The sequence below is a fragment of the Chrysemys picta genome, chromosome 12, assembly GCF_011386835.1.
Source record: "Chrysemys picta bellii isolate R12L10 chromosome 12, ASM1138683v2, whole genome shotgun sequence".
Lineage (NCBI taxonomy): Eukaryota > Metazoa > Chordata > Testudines > Emydidae > Chrysemys > Chrysemys picta.
The window spans coordinates 49,585,763-49,603,363 of NC_088802.1; the positions used below are offsets into that span (position 1 = coordinate 49,585,763).

Consider the following 17,601-nt stretch of genomic DNA (forward strand, 5'->3'; position numbering starts at 1 on the left):
CACCTTTGTTTCTAGAGTGAAGGGTGTTTTGAAACTTTCTGTTGTAATAGGTAGTCTGGAAACAGAAGGCTGAGAACCACTGCCTTAAATTCAGCATATTTTCCTTACCTAGGAAACAATATTGCAATGGGCTGGCCAGCTGAAAATACAGGTCTTTAAAAAGGGCAAAACAAAAAGAAAACATTAACATATACACAGAGCTGCCACTGAATTTTTTTAAAACTCTTTGCAAAAGTGCTCTAAAACAGAGACAAAATATTAGCACTTAGTCTACTTACAACCAGTGTCTTTAAGGCGGTTGATTGCATTTGAAAGAAGTCTCACACAACCCAGAAAACCAGCTCCTTGTTTTTTATGGATTTTCTTGTGGTTCCATACACTGATTGTTATTGAATCTGACTTCCCAATATATCTGAAAAGGGCAAAAATAAATAGCATTATAAGGTTACACATTGATAAAATAGTGAGAGTCTTAAGAAATCTCAATGGGTGTAATTTAAGCAACATGGAGGCCCAGAAGAGGATGCAAGTTGCACCACTTTAGACTTGCCTCTGATCCAGTATCTCTAACAAAAGACTGTACAATACTTTGGTTCAGACCTGCTGGATCCCTTGCAGTGTGAAATACATGGTATCTACAGAGCTACAAAAACACTTTACTGAGTACTTTGCAAAATCCAGATGAGTATTTCTCAAATTTTAGAAAATCTGAACACTGAAAGGGTTTGTTATTGTTGGTTGGATGGTTGTTTTTAAGTTCACTTTTAAGAAGCATTTTATTTGCAAACCAATTTTTACAGGAAGCAATTTCGAAAGAACCTTTCCAAGTATTTTGGATACATCAACTATTGCCAACACCCTCTGGCTAGACAGTGACAATATGTCTAAGTGAGAATGACTGGTATCTAATTGTTTAGTTATTTCAATCACGGGCAATATAAATTTAAGAATTATGGCCCAGATCCTGAGAGGTGCTCCATTCCAAGCTCTCAGATTCTGGCCTTCTTTAGATTACCACCAACTTCTTTTGAACAAAAAGTAAACAATCAATTCAGCCATCCAGATACCATCACCACTTTCTACATACACCCTCCCACATTCATTATAGTTTGTATTGTCTTCTTATCTAAAAAGAGTTGTGAACGCTGTTGGTCAAAGTTTAAATGATATTGTCAAGGCTGGCAGACTAAAAATGGGACCTACCTGTTGGGATTTAAATTGCAGCTGTACTCAAGTAAGTGTTCATGTAACGCTTTTCCTCTGCTTCTTTCTTGTATGCAGGCCTTCGGAGCAGGATTCTTGGAGATTTCACTTTACTGCCTGCATACAAGAACAGAGCAGAGCAGGGAAGAGCGTTACTGTAGTTGCATACCTGTGAGTATGGAGAGGGGGGAAAAAAGTCCTAGTTTTTTTTAATATTAGGGTTAACACTTTTAAATTTATTTATTTGAAGTGAAGTTGTCAGCAGACCGACAAATGTAACTCTCAAGGGAGGTCAGATTTTTGGCCTATCAACCTTGACAATGCCGATTTAAGAACGGTATTGGAGGCAGAAAAGCACAGGAGAAATACGGAAGGGAAGACCGGAATTCACTTGCACAATATTAGTTGTGACAGTTTACACTATATTTCATATACTTATTTTTGTATTCTTAAAACAGATTCCTGTGAACTAGTTATGAGCACTAAAGAATAAAAATAACCAAAACCCATGAGCCTTTTATTTTCCAGTATTTCCTTGTTGCTTTTAAAAAGGACAAAAAATCGTCAAATAAAATTTCAAACCTATCTAGAAAATTAAGTAAAAATATGTATTTCAATACTTTACTAATGTAACATTTGAGGGTGAGTTTTTATGGCTCAGAAGTAACTAACAAGTCCTCCATAGAAGGCAGGTAAGAGCTTCTATACTACTACTTAGCAATTTAGCATCTGAATTTTGCACTAGAAAAATCTAGTCTCAGTATCATGTTAGGAGAGGAAGCCATTCAACTTACACTTGCCAAAGAAAGATGTTTTTTCCTCCTGTGGAAAAAACACTTCCTATAAACACTAGTGGACCTTGTTGGAAACAATGCTTAATCTTTTTTACTATGCAAATTGAGGCAGAGAAAAATTATAGTGGTATTTAAGGACTGAATTGGCATTTTCTGTCCATTGTTGGGATAGTAAGTTACATTTGTTTCACATCAACTTGCAATAAAAATCAAACATAAAACCCTAGCTAGGAATTTTGTTTATTAAAAAAAAAGTTCAAAGTCTTAAAACAAAGAAGTTAAACTCTGCTTCTTCACATAACAAATCCATTTATTTTCTCCCATAGAGTTCCAGTGTAGCCAAATCCTTAGAGTTTCCTCAACTTCCCCCCGCTTACGGTGATCAGACAGCAAATGTGAAAAATCGGGACGGGGGTGGGGAGTAATAGGAGCCTATATAAGAAAAAGATCCAAAAATCGGGATTGTCCCTATAAAATCGGGACATCTGGTCACCCTGTCCCCCCCCCACACACACACACACCCATCCTCAATAGCTACATCATGGCCTCCAATGCTTGCAATTGAGGCCATATGAAATATTCTAGTGAAGAGAAACCTCAAGAGATATAGTTCAGATAAGCAAGATACCCAGAAGTTAGCAATCTTAACTTTTCTATATCTCAAGTCTGCAAACTGGGATTTTGTACAAGAACAGGGTTTTATGAAATATTCTGGAAACAGGCTATTTTCAGTATTTCAGTACTTCCACCTCTAAACCTCTATCTTACCTGATTTTGTTAATTAAATTATTTTGTTTAAACTCAAAAAGGTTCAAGTCAAGTTTTAGACAAAGGGTTAGCTCTTATTTTAGATGAATTAGTTCACCAAGATCCATAGGTAGCATTTCCTTCAGAGCCTATCCATTTTGCACCATTACCATCCAGAAGGGTTGCTGTCAAGTCACTTGCCTACCGTTGTGACACTAGGGCAAAGCACACTTTCTTTGCAGAATTCTGCCTGGGAGAGGAAAGCAGGAAGAAAGGGCGAGAAGGAAACTTTCCTTCCTGAAAAAGCACCTCTGATCAGACCAGATGTGCTGTCTCTAGAAAAGCAAAGAAAATGCAGCACAGAACTGGAAGCCGGGAAATCCCAATTTCTAATCCCTGATCTGACAGACTCCTTTTGCTGCTTTGGATAAGTTACTCACTTTCTCTCAGTATTCCCATTTGTAAAAAAAAGCTAATAGTACCTTCATAATGGTGGAGCTAGGTTTAGATAATATTTATGTGCTTTGAACATATAAAGCTCAGTAAAAGTGCCAAATATGATTTTTCAGGCATTGGGAAAAGCATGAGCAATAAGGAAAACACAAAAAGATGGAAAATAAGGGAGAAAAGGGAACACGACTAGGACAAGCATGGTATTTTATTGACATTTAACTACTGCCAAAGAGATGCTTTTTGGATATTTCTTTCTGGAAGGGCTCCCAGATTTTCCCCTACACACACCCAGCTGGATTAAGGAATTTAATCATTTATCAAATTCAACGGCTTCCTCTCACATTAAAATCTGAATTAAGAAGCACATATAGCAAAAAACGTACTATTGGTCCTCCCAGTACTGCAAAAGCCTTGGGGGGAAAAAGTCTTATACAGGACAGAAGCTACTGTATTGGGCTGAATCAGACTTAAGGAATGTGGGTTCCCTTAAAATTGGCAACCTAATTCAAACACAGTTCTACAAATACATAAAGATCCCTCTCACTGTACACTCAGATGCAGTATCATTAAAAAGCCTGTAAGTGTTAATTTGTTATGCGAAAGGTCCTAAACTTGGCATTGAGCAGACACACCGTAACCAAGAGACAATGTTATTGGACATCAGACTATTACAATTATTAAAAAAAAAACTCTAAGTAACTAAATATTTTATAGTAGAAAACTAAAATAATGTTGTATTTAATTACATCAGCTCTAAAAATTCTACATATTTGCACCTTCCTCTGGTTGATTTCCACAGAAGAGACCAAGTGGGCATTTTGCCATTGAGACACCATCTGTTATCCTTGGCGTGCATACTATTTCCTGTAGCAGCACAGTGTCATAAGTCAGAGACTAGCGTTCCCATGCAATGGTGTGTTGTTAGGGTAAACATTATGATGCCTTTAGAATCTACCGTATTATTATTTTCAGAAGAGGTCGGAAAGGCAAATAATCTCATAGATTGCAGGGATTAATCATCAGCCTTTTTGGCAGTGGGCTAGTTACTATTCTTACTATGACATTTTTCTAGACTTTCTGCAAAGGAAAAGATTACTTTATTTTAACATCTGCTTGGGATGCAGAGCTGAGAACTGGCATTAGTTATATCAAAGTAAGAATTCAGAATATATTTAAATCACATTCAGATAAATGTATTCTACAGAGTCAAACTCGTTTAATCAATTCAAGGCTCCTTAAGAGGACAATCATGTGGATAGCATTCTGGGGTTTAAGATACTTCTAACTGCCAAGCTAGACAACTTGGAGCTGAGAATATGTGCATTTGAAAACGCCGTCAGGACAGTACACAGAGCTCCGATTTTTTATGTTTTTAAGGTAAATAATTTTAATAATAGAAAATAGGTTTCTTAAATCACATCTAGTATTATGGGGTAATAAAGCAAGGAAGCAAAGAAAAGTTGGGTTTAAATGAAAATAAAGGAGAATAAAGTAAGTGAATGAAGGGAGAGAAAGACGACTTTTTTTGTTTTTAAATGACTGATGAGTGAGATTCAGTGTGAGGTCAGACCTTAAGTACCGAGAGTAAGGAGGATCCAGGAAGAATAATAAACTCTACAGGATCATACCCAAAAAGATATATGTATTAAGAGTAACGTTACCTATGAATGCAAACTCATTTTTCTTGGATTTCAGGTCCCGCAGATGAGAGACACACAAACATGCCATCTCTTAAAAATTCATTACATAATAAAGGCATGGAGATAACTCTTCCAGAGCTCATGAAAGTATGAGCTAGTTACAGAGGAAAGACCTGCTTCTGTCTGAGGAGTTATTTATTGCTAACCTGAACACATCTTTTTTGATTTCTTCAGACACACAAGATTCTGAAAGTGAAAATGATGGATAAAAGCTAGGGCTGTTGATTAATCGCAGTTAACTCACGTGATTAACTGAAAAAAATTAATCGCGATTAATTGCAGCTTTAATCACACTGTTAAACAATTGGTATTCTATTGACATTTATTAACTATTTTTGGATGATTTTCTACATTTCCAAATATACTGATTTAAATTACAACACTGAATACAAAGTATACAGTGCTCACCTTATATTATTTTTATTACAAATATGGGCACTGTAAAAATGATTTAAAAAATTATTTTTCAATTCACCTCACACAAGTACCATAATGCAATCTCTTTATTATGAAAGTGCAACTTAGAAATGTAAATTTTTTTTTTTTGCTATATAACTGCACTCAAACCAACCAACATAAAACTTCAGAGCCTACAAGTCCACTCAGTCCTACTTCTTATTCAGCCAATCACTAAGACAAGCAAGTTTGTTTACATTTACATGAGATAATGCTGCTGGCTTCTTATTTACAATGTCACCTGAAAGTGAGACTAGGCGTTCGCATGGCACTTCTGTAGCTGGCATTGCAACGTATTTACATGCCAAATATGGTAAACATTTGTATGCCCCTTCATGCTTCAGCTACCATTCAAGAGGACATGCTTCCATGCTGATGATACTCGTTAAAAAAATAATGTGTTAATTAAATTTTGACTAAACTCTTTGAAGGAGAATAGAATGTCTCCTGCTCTGTTTTACCCACATTCTGGCATGTATTTCATATTACAGCAGTCTTGGATGATGACCCGCCACATACTGTTCGTTTTAAGAACCCTTTCACTGCAGATTTGACAAAATGCAAAGAAGGTACCAAGGTGAAATTTCTAAAGATAGTTATAGCACTGCACCCAAGGTTTAAGAATCTGAAGTGTTTTTCAAAACCTGAGAAGGACAAGGTGTGGCGCATGCTTTCAGATGCCTTAAAAGAGCAACACTCTGATGTGGAAACTACAGAACCCGAACCACCAAAAAAAGAAAATCAACCTTCTGCTGGTGGCATTTGACTCAGATGAAAGTGAACATGTGTCAGTCTGCACTGCTTTGAATCGTTATCAAGCAGAACCCGTTATCAGCATGGATGCATGTCCTCTGGAATGGTGGTTGAAGATGAAGGCACATATGAATGTTTAGTTCATCTGGCATGTAAATAATCTTGCAACGCCAGCTACAACAGTGCCATGTGAATGTCTGTTCTCATTTTCAGGTGACATTGTAAACAAGAAGTGGGCAGCATTATTATAAGTACCATCAAATTATAGTAACTCATTACTCCTTTTAAAAATCCCACAACTAGCTTTACAAAGCCACCAAGGTTGTGGGAAACACAAACTTGGCAACACTCTTTTCACTTTCCTTTCTCCCTTACTCTTTCTTTTTGTTCCTATAAAGAAGATCATTAATGTGTGCTAATGGGCATTTCCAAAAAGAAAGGTAAGGGGGTGGGAAGAGAAAGAAAAAGAAAGAATGAGAGGAGAAAAAGAAAATGCAAGACTTCGATACTGCTGCCAATTTAAATATATTTCACCAGCTGGCACCAATTTCCACAGCAGTATTTGCCATACCAACCCTGAAAAGTGCTCCTGATTACAATGCCTAATAAATATGGCTATGAAGAAATCTCTGAAAAAAATCAGTTCCTGAAGATTTAGACAATTCACTTAATTAGCTACTTGTATAAAATCAGCACCTTGGCAGATTTAATAATTATGAAAATCAAAGCATTTTCAAGTTCTTTAAACATGAAAAGCATAGAGATGTTTTTTCTCCTTATAACAAACTGCTTTTAAATCAAATTTGTTTGGAAATTGAAAAAAAGACTGCATATGCGGAGCTTGACTCTGGACTAAGTTTTTATGGCACAGTTACAAAGCTTTGAAAATATGCTTTGAACAAATGCTGTCCTTGGCTAAAATACTACAATCCCACTCCCCAGTAAAGCAATATTGTTTCATTAAATTATCAATGACATTTAGTGAAATAGTAATGCAAATGTTTTGTATCTTGCACCAAAAAATTCTGAAAATGTATTGTGCGTGTTTAGTCTTCAACCATTCAAGGAAGTGGAAGATCTGAGGTTACTTTAAAACAGGTCTTTCACATTAGTGTTCTGCTGAAGATTTAGGATGCTGGCTGGAGCCATGGCTTCTTTTCCCTGGGAAGCCGGAGGCATGGAGTGGAGATATTTGTATAGGTATAAATTCAGTGATGCAGCTATGCTGCGGCAAATCCCTAGCATAGATATGCTGCACTGGGTGCAAATCAGGGCTTGCAGTTTATCCTAGTTTTAAACAGGGGGTCTGGAACAATCTGTATAATGGCGGGGGGAGGGCGAGGTGCTGAGAGCCACTGAACCAAACTGTAAGACCTCTATATAATGGAAACCACTTTAAGCCAGGAGGTGTGGGAGCACCCCCAGCACCTCTAGTTCCAGCACCTATGTATAAGTGATGCAGCAGTTTAAAACTTGTAAAAGCCCATTTTACACCACTGTGTTGCAGCTACACTGAAGGTCTGCACTGGAGTAGCCTGATCAATACAAATACTCCCACAAGACAGGCCCTAAGGAGTGAATGCAGATACTGGCAGAAAACAGGAATGGAGGGAAGACAATGTGAATGGAGGAATGGATTAAGCCAGGATGTAATCAGTGACTAAAAAGAGCGCCTTGAGGCAAACTGTGCAAATAGTTCAAAGACTCCTCTTTCTGCTTTTCACCCCAAGCACATATTGAAAGAACAAAAGGGAAGAAGAGAGCAGAGAAACAATATAATAAAAAAAAATTAAAAATGCCTAAGAAAACAAAATATTGTATTATTTCTGCACAGAAAATTCTCCCCCAGGGAGAAGCAAGAGAAAGAATGAACCACACATGACAGATGTATGTCATGTTGCTTACTGCACTACTGAAAGGAGCTCAGATACTAGGGTGAGGATAGCAGTATAAAAACCTACACAGAACAGAAATGAAATACTTAGCACAAATTAAAGGGAATAAGAAAGGGAAAGAAGGAAACAACATTAGGACTGAAGAAAGATTTTGCAAGACAGAAGGAAAGACACCAAATTACACTGCAGAAATAAAAAATGGAATGAAGAGGAAAGGAAGAATAAATGCTAAGGGAAATTTGGTAAACTATTTTTTCCTTTTATTTTATGCAGAGTCCACTATCAAAATGTTGGACAATAAAATAATCCAAACAACACTATGCTATCTGTAAAATGCATTGCAGACAGTGTATTAGAAAACATACCAGGGTGTAGTGTTGAGATGCGAAAGGTGTGATTGTGGTGCATGTATTTTTCACCCTGGCTAACAAGGTTTACTCCTCTGGCATATTTTCACTACTGTGAACATTTGGCAATTTTGGAGTTTCTGTGCTTTTTAGAAGATTCAGCTTCAAACCTTTGCTGTATTTTAGATATCACTGTTAACACCTACAGGTCATAATGCTGATTCCACTTTGGATCAAGCGTATTCTTCACAGTATCTGTAGAATGGCATTGGCCAGATCCGTCGACCACCACCTTAGCAAATGGATCAGGAAGTCCTATAGGAGGGGAGGAAAAACTCATAAAAGGGCATGCTTGAAAACTGAAGAAAAATAAAATGATAATCAATACACAACTGTGATTTTTTTTTCTTATATGCTGAGTATTTTGAAAAGGGTCATATTTAATCGGAGTCTGTCATCATCACAATTTCAGCTCCAAGTAGGTTAACGTGATGTTTGCATTAGAATATTCAAAATTCAGGATAAAATACTTGCTTTGAAAGAGTTTTCAGATATTTCATATTCTCTACAAATATATAAAAAATGTGTGTCTTATGTATACAAACTGACAGAACTACAATGTTAAACTGCCTTTAAGTAGATGAACAAACTGAGCTTTGCAACAATGCTCTAAAGGTGACCTGCAAAGAAAAAGAAAGTTTTTTTTCCCCTTATGTGTAAAAAGGGCTACGCATTTTTCTCCCCCTTAAAAAAAAATGTTTTTCCTTCTGCTATTTTTACACTTGCCATTCAAATCTTGACTACTTGGGATGGAACTATGGATGACTGGAGGCCTGTTAGGACAACATGAAATATACCAAGCAAGTGCAATCTGACTGAGAAGAGAAGTAATTTTCATTCAAACTCTTTAAAACTGTTTGTTTTTTAATCCCGGAGTCAAATATTTATGGAGAAAAGCTCTTGTTATATAAGGTTCTAACCACTCTCAGCCCCTTCAACCCTGTGTAAGTTCCCAATGAACAGCCAACAAGGAATCCACTAAATTCACAGAAGATAACATTCCTGGTATTTAAGTTAAGTTACAAGCAGGATTTTTTAGTTATCCTTGCTAATTATTTGTATTATGGTAGTATTTACAGGCCCCGACTGAGATCAAAGCCCCATTCTGCTAGGCACTATACAAAACACATAGTAATGGACAGCCTCTTCCTCAGAGACCTTACAAACAAAATAAACATTAAGGCTTTACGGTCTTTTTTATATATCATAAGACCACAAAAAAGGGCACACATCCATCTTTTTCCTCTTTGCAGGTTATCTTTAAAGTTTAGGGTCTGCCCTTTTGGATTCTCCTGCTTTACCTACTAATCTCATTTGGAAGGAAGTTGATACAGAGATATCTCTATCTCTGTATCTGTGTGCGCGCGCACACACACATAGTTGAGAAGAATCCTCTTTCCCTTCCAAAATATCATGAAAACTAGTGGAAGGTGCATAATTTCAGTTCAGGGTGGGCAAATATGTATTCTGACTTGCTCATTAATTATAAAAAGGTGTATCTGCTTGTTAGACCAAAGGAGCTTGTCTATGGTAAAATGGTTCAATGTATATTTATGTATGTGATGCTAGTTTTTCTGAAAGCCTGCAATTTGCCTGAAAGAAGTTACTCAAGGTGAAAAACTTCTCTCTCCACTCTAAAGTCAGCAACAATATAATTGGTACATATGTGGGGAAAAAAACAGAATTTTTTGTTTAAAAAAAAAGATACCGCACATAATCAACCAATCATACTATTCAAACACCAAAAAGCGATCAGATCAATATTTTTAGATGAAAATCCTTCAGATTTATTAGCACCAAAAATGTCTTCAACCCATAAACTTCCTTCCCCTCTCTACACCAGTCCAGAGGAGTTGTTGATAATTTTTGTTCATTTGTTTGTTTGTTTTTAAAAACAGATTTAAAAAAATACTCCCAGGATGAGTGCCAGCTAAAAAGTTACAAGCGCTGAAGAACAGTGGGTTGGAAACACCACTATCTCCTTCAACACATAGATGTCAATGCACTATGATGCTGTGTTAAAAGTAGTGTACAGAACTTATGTAACATGTACCACACATATTAATTCATAAATGTTAATAGCTACTTACGGAAAAAATCCTTTTTCACCAAGTTTTTTGCACATAGTACTGCAAGGGAAACAAGAAATACATAATGAAATTACTGATCATTAATATTTTAGAATTTCTTTATCTTCTCAGCATTCCAGAAAACCCAGTGCAAAGTAAAAATCTATGAACATCAAAGATGTGTGCAAGAAAACAAATTGTGATCACAGGCCATTTTTAATCATGTATGAAGTAAACACAGAAGGCTGAGCCAGAAGTTCCTTCTTTTGACAGTTACCCCAAGGTCAGCTGTGGTGGAAGTTACAGAGAGGTGATGCTCTCAGTATGTGTGTGCGCTTTCCAGCCCTTCAGACATGGCCATAATTTTAATCTAATTTTAATCGCCAGAACATGCTAATATGTGGAGGAGGGATGGAACTGCATCAAGAAAGAATAGAAGGGCAGGTGCCTCTAGAACGGATTAGGGTGCTTCCCCTATACCATACGCCCTCTTGGCATAATTCCTGATGGACGGTGATAAATGAAGTTAGCTTGCCCAGTACAACGACACTCACACAAATTAAAGATTTAGAAGGCATAAATCATTTAGAGTTGCCATTTGTTTTCAGCTGTTATTCTTGATTCTAATTTTGCAGTTTCAGTGTCTCACTTTGAAAACTGGTTGCTATGATAGTACAAGCCAGCTTTTTAAATGCATTCAATTCACACTTTATTAGAAGACAAAAATAACCAATCTCCAGAGGGTATTCAGGGTACAGTTAGTAAAACATAGTAAGGATTTAAGGAGGTGGTGTACACACGTAAGGAACGCTTGTGGAAGTCTGTTAAACAAGCTTTGCCTTACATGAAAAATAAGAGTCATATCAGAAATCATTTCAATTTAAAGAGCTGAAAACACATATGCTAATCTATTAGCTACTTGAACTATAAGCTATGAAACTAAAACAATTTGGTTCTTTCAGAAAATATTTGCTCTATGTGCAGAAGCTTCCGGTTTATTAACTGTTTAAATTTGAACAGTAAAATGACTGTCTCCTTGCTTAAACACAGATAAATATTAAATACATCAATCTAAATCCCACCATAATCAATACATCTCGAGAAGGTAAATTATAACCATTTAATGGCAATTTTTCCATAGAATCCAAGTACCGTATATACTCGATCATAAGCTGGTTCGTTTATAAGCCGACCCCCACCCCCCCGGGGCTCCCGGGCCATCAGGATAAGCCACTGGTGGGCCGAGATGGTTTGTTTACCTCAAGTGTCCCCAGGCACGGAGGTAAGTAAACAAAGTGTCCCAGCTTACCCTATCGGGCTGGCACAGCAACTGGTGGGGAAATTTTTTGGGGGGAGGGGAGGGGAAGAAACTGGGAGTCAGAGGACTAACCCCTGTGACCACCCCCCACATGTCCCCACCCCAGCCCGGGACTCCCACACTCTCCCCATCCCATCCCACCTTATCTGGGGAGGGCCAGGGGAGGATGTCTCTGACCTGGCTGGAGCTACTCCGGCAGGCTGGGCAGCCCGGCCGCAGCCTACTCCAGTGGGCCAGACTGGGCGGCGTGACCACAGCATGTTCCAGCGGGCTGGGCCGTGCTCCGGCGGGCCGGGCGGCGCAGCCACAGCCTGCTCTGGGGGGCGGAGCTGAGCGACACGGCTGCAGCCTGCCAGCCCTGGAGCTGCAGCTGCTTCGGAGGCTGGGGGGGGAAGAGCAGCGTGACCAGAAGCGGAGAGATGCTGGCCCCCCGCTCTTCCCTTCTGGCTCTGCTGCCTCTCCTTGCTCCCTCTGTTGGGGGGAGGGGCTGTGTTCCACCTCTCCCTCTCTACACTCGTTCATAAGCCGACCCCCTTCTCTGGTGCTTCCCTTTTTTACTCAAAAAAATTCGGCTTATGAACGAGTATATACGGTAATTGTCTAAATAAGGTCAGATTTGTAAGGTTTTAGAAGTGATTTTTCTGTAAAAATGTTTATCTATTTTGAAAACTAAATGGGTCTAAATGAAGTTGTTTTAAATATTTTAAAACAAGACTGATAGAGAGATCTAGTCTCGAAATGTTGTACAGAGAATTTCCTTCCACACAAAAAGGCTTTGTTTAAACTTTCTATTGAGTAACGATGGCTATACTCATTTCCTGGTTGACATATCTTCATATTTTTTCACTTAGTGTGTACCTTTCTGCTTTACCTGCCCACCAGCAACAAAAGAATTAAGATGCTTGAACACCAGAGACCTAAAATTGAGTGGTTTGGCCTAGTTCTAAATAACTTAGAGATCTGTCTTCCTTTCAGTTCTATATAAATAGCAAGACTTCCCATATGTAAATTTGGTGCATTAGTCAGACTCACCAGTCTAGATTGACTGGTATTCCTGCTTTCACACCATCTAACAAGGAAACTAACCAGATGAACTTTTGTCTTGCTGCGTAGGTGGCTCCCCAGTATCTGTCTTCTGAAACCCCGGAGAAAGATTCCACCCTCACTACATGAAACTTCAAAAACAACCTTCTGAGTAGGCACCAGAAGCTGGGTAGAGCCTTGGAGATCTAAATTGAAGAATCACTACAAGAACTCTTTTCTTGACAAGACCACGCTAAGAATGAACTGAACGGGAAAATCCAACCACATGAAATTGTAGATGACCACTCAGAAAAGAAGAAGGCCGAATTCAAGAACAACCCAATATTTAATCTTTCGTGCTGGTTAAAAACAAAAAAGCTACAATTATCAGCACCACATAATCACCCACCTCAACTGAGGCAGTTTTCTTCCCTCTCTTTGCCAACCAAGTAGCTATATATTTACAAGTCATGTTTTTATGGAAGACTTGCACTTGGCAAAACTGAAGGAAACCTTTTAAATAAAAAACAAGCACGCACTTGGACAATTTTACAGATCACACTGTACTCAGAAAAAAAGTAGAACAAGAGCACAAGTGATACGGAGAAAGGCTTTGCTACTAAGCTGGACACTACATATGGCAGAATTTTGAAAAACATGAATTATAAAAGGATTCCTATTTTTAAAGTTCTCTTCTGTTTGAAAGTTCCCTTTCTGGGGTTATGAGTCCTTCACCTGAGAGGATATTGCACTTTCAGAATGGAGAGAAGAAATAGGCAATGATGTGGCTGAACGATCAAGTAAGTATTTACAGCCCATGTCCATGCCCTTAATGAATGAGGAGATAGCATTATTACAATTTCTGTACCCTCTGGTAATAACCAGTCCAAAGTTAGCATCCATTGCGATACTTATCAGTTTGTCTTCATTAATTTATTTTCAGAAACATGGTTTCTTTTGTCCCTCTAATCGTATTACTGCCCAAGCAAATAAGCTATTAAAATATCGCAGTTAATATTATAATTTTAAAAGAGAGCAAGTCTTTACTCAGTCAAACGGAATAATATTGGTTTAAACTGAAGAAAAAAGGGGATGATACAGAGCAATCATATTCAAGTAATAAAGTTTTATGAAAGGATACTAGTGCTGAGTAATCAGTTAGCTATGAAAGAAATTCTGTGGTCCCTGAAGAAACAATGGCAAATTGAGAAAGACACTGTGAGCCCTGAGATAAACATTAGAGTGGAATAGATTGTCTCTATTATCAGAGTTCGGTGGCTCCAGACATGTCTTGTTTATTTTTGGAAACTGAAAACAACGCCTTTCTCAAAAATGATTCAGGGATTTCTTTGCAATTCCAAAACCAAGGAAAAATTGGAATGTGTTGCCAAAGGGGGGAAATGCTTCCCCCAACAATAAACTTCTCTTTCAAGGAATGGATTTAAACAAAAACAAAAAAAATCAAGAATGAAGATAACCGCCTGCAAGGGTGGAAATAAGTTACAAGGTGACAAGACATGCATACAAAAATTACTTACCAATAATTCTAGTTCTCTGACAGTGGTGCATCTGTATGATGCACTCCCACGGCCACAGAGATTCAAGAACCTTCTAGAAAAGCAGTGCCCACTGAGATATTATGAGCACCCCCTCAAGGCACTAAAAATTATCGGTAAAAAACCCAAAGGTTTTATTTGGCAAATACAGAGGGTGAAAACTCCCACAGCTGGCTGTGAAAACGAGCAACAGAGGGGGTCAGGAGCTGAACAGCCTCTTATAACCGTGGCTTGAAATATGTGCTTCCAAAGAACACTGCTTTTCTTGAAGTTCCCAAAGCTCAATGGTGCTGGTGGTTGCATTCCACAAACTGAACTCACTTTAGAGAAATACAATTACTCATCGTAAATATTTCCCCTGAGGAATATCCTTCCCTGAACTGATCTGTAAGGAACTACCCTCTCCAAGACCAGCTTCTTCTATGATCCCTACAAGTAGTTAACCAATTAAAAGTCTTAGGCTACATCTTCACTACGGGGGGGGGGGGGGGGGGGGTCGATTTAAGATATGCAAATTCAGCTACGCGAATAGCGTAGCTGAATTCGACGTATTGCAGCCGACTTACCCCGCTGTAGGGACGGCGGCAAAAATCGACCTCTGCGGCTTCCCGGCGACGGCGCTTACTCCCACCTCTGCTGGTGGAGTAAGAGCGTCGATTCGGGGATCGATTGTCGCGTCCCGACGGTACGCGATAAATCGATCCCCGAGAGGTCGATTTCTACCCGCCGATTCAGGCGGGTAGTGTAGACCCAGCCTTAGACACAGTCAGGTGCAATTGATGTGCATTACAAAATGTTTTTAAATATGCCAGAAACAAAAATTTTATATACAACTTGTATATACATTACATACAAATGTACATATCGATTGGATCTCTCCTCTACCCCACCACTGTTCATTGTCATGTTCAAGGCACATACAGGGCCTAGCATAATGGAGCCACACTGTAAATGGCGCTTTAGGAGCTACTACGATTGAAATAAAATATTACTCTCTAATTAGTAGACTGAATGTGATACATTTTTTCAAATTTTCTAGTGACTTCTGTTTATAAAGATACTGATATAACAGCATCTGCCTCTTTTTAAGGCTAAATGTTAAACAAAGCTTTCTTTGGGAAATTCAGAACCTAGTAGACTTGATCACTTAATGCTATACTCATTTCTGTTAAGTATCAGGGGGTAGCCGTGTTAGTCTGTATCTACAAAAACAACAAGGAGTCTGGTGGCACCTGTCTTTAAGGTGCTACCAGACTCCTTGTTGTTTTTGTACTCATTTCTGAAGAGCTTTATTCACAAGTAAAAATAAAATGACGGCCATGCCACCTAATTCTTAGGTGGATCATACAACAATCCACTCTGGCACGAATCACAGGAAATGCCTAGAACAGCACAATGTTAGACAAATCAGTCAGTCACAAGGGATGCTAATATCAGAGCTGTTAACTTAGCCTGAAAACAGTAGTCCTGGGTCTAGCCACTATTACTGGTTCTTCCCTTAAAGAGATGGGGTGAGAGGGGGGGTAAGGTGATGAGCTGAGGGAAAGCATGTAATGGGAACCCTCCAACACAAACCAAATAATTCAACTGCAGAAAGCTAACGTTGGCACAAAAGCTGAAAATTTCAGCTGTCCCTCGATGCCTAGATTTTAGGCACGTACGCAACCACAGAATGCGATGACAATCTGCTACACAAGACAGTCATATAAAATTCCTAGGATGATGTAATGAGAGGACAGCTACTAAGCTCAAGGTGCCCAGAGATTTGAAGTCTTACACCACTGATGATTTTATAGACTTCTATCATATCTCCCCTTAATCATCTCTTTTCTAAGCTGAAGAGCCCCAATCTTTTTGGTGTCCCCTCTTATGGAAGCTGTTCCATACTATTCATCATCTTTGTTGCCCTTCTCTGAATCTTTTCCAGTTCCACTATATCCTTTCTGAGATGGGGCGACCAGAACTAGATGCAATATTCAAGGTGTAGGCACACCATGGATTTATATAGTGGTATTATGCTATTTTCAGTCTTATTTTCTATCACTTTCCTAAAAGTTCCTAACATTCCGTTAGCCTTTTTGACTGCTATTGCACATTGAGCTGATGTTTTCAGGGAACTATCTACGATGACTCTAAGATCTCTTTCTTGAATGGTAACCTCTCATTTAGAGCCCATTATTATAAATGTGCAGTTGGGATTATTTTTTCCAATTGCATTACTTCACACTTAACATTGAATTTTATCTGCCATTTTGTTGCCCAGTCACCCAGGCTTGTGAGATCCCTTTGTAACTCTCCACAATCAGCTTTGGCGTTAACTAGCTTGAGTAATTTTGTTTCAGCTGCAAACTGCCACCTCACTGTTTACCCCTTTTTCCAGATCATTTATGAATATGTTGAACAGCAGTGGTCCCAGTACAGATACTTGGGGGACCCCATTGAGAAAACTCACCATTTATTCCTACCCTTTGTTTCCTATCTTTTAACCAGTTACTAATCCATGAGAGGATCTTCCGTTATCCCATGACTACTTAGTTTCCTTCAGAGCCTTGAATAAGGGACCTTGTCAAAGGCTTTCTGAAAATCCAAGTACACTATATCCACCAGCTTGTTGACATCCTCAAAGAATTCTAATTAATTGATGAGACATGACGTCAGTTTACAAAACCCGTTGTGACATTCTATACCTTGGGGGAGAGCCCTGTAACCCCCATATTCCTCATTTATATATAATTGTGATCTTGCATATAAAGCATGGCATGTAGGGTATCAAGGGAAAGGTTATGATCTGCTGAAAGTCACTGTTCTATCTAAATATGTATATTGTTAGTGCTTATAAAGTTATGAGATTGCGTTGTATGGTTGTCAGTAAAACATGCTCCAAGTTGGGGAAATCGGCCAGATATTGGTTCCCCAGAGACAACAGCAAAGAAAGTAACCAATGCCTCGGCGGGTGTCAAAACCATCAACAGCCATTGTTCACCAAGGGAGTTGCAATTCATAAGGCCACACCAGGGGAATTGTTCAACCTTGCCTGGGGACTCAGCAATGCCCCACCAGACATGCCTGGACTTGTGTTCCCCAAGCACATGGACTAAGGCCTTGGCTAAACTGGTGCTGTATAGTGCTGCAACTTGCTGCGCTCAGGCATGTGAAAACGCCGCTGCCCCCCCCCCCCCAAGCGCAGTGAGTACAGCGCTGTAAAGCGCCAGTATAATCAGAGCCTG

General features: G+C 38.8%; 1 protein-coding gene across 17 annotated transcripts in view; it reads right to left on the minus strand.

Moving 5' to 3' along the window:
* SMURF2 (SMAD specific E3 ubiquitin protein ligase 2) overlaps window positions 1-17,601 on the minus strand; it is a 98,535-nt gene that overhangs the window by 44,263 nt on the left and 36,671 nt on the right. For 11 of the 17 annotated variants that reach the window (XM_042841008.2, XM_065563653.1, XM_065563648.1 and 8 more), the window contains 2 exons: window positions 10,499-10,537; window positions 279-412 (listed from right to left, as the gene is read on the minus strand). In XM_042841008.2, the coding sequence (XP_042696942.1) occupies window positions 279-412; window positions 10,499-10,537 (173 nt within the window). Of the gene's footprint in view, window positions 1-278; window positions 413-8,554; window positions 8,664-10,498; window positions 10,538-17,601 lie in introns of all 17 variants that reach the window. The other 6 variants (XM_005282911.5, XM_065563645.1, XM_065563647.1 and 3 more) reach the window with 1 other exon arrangement.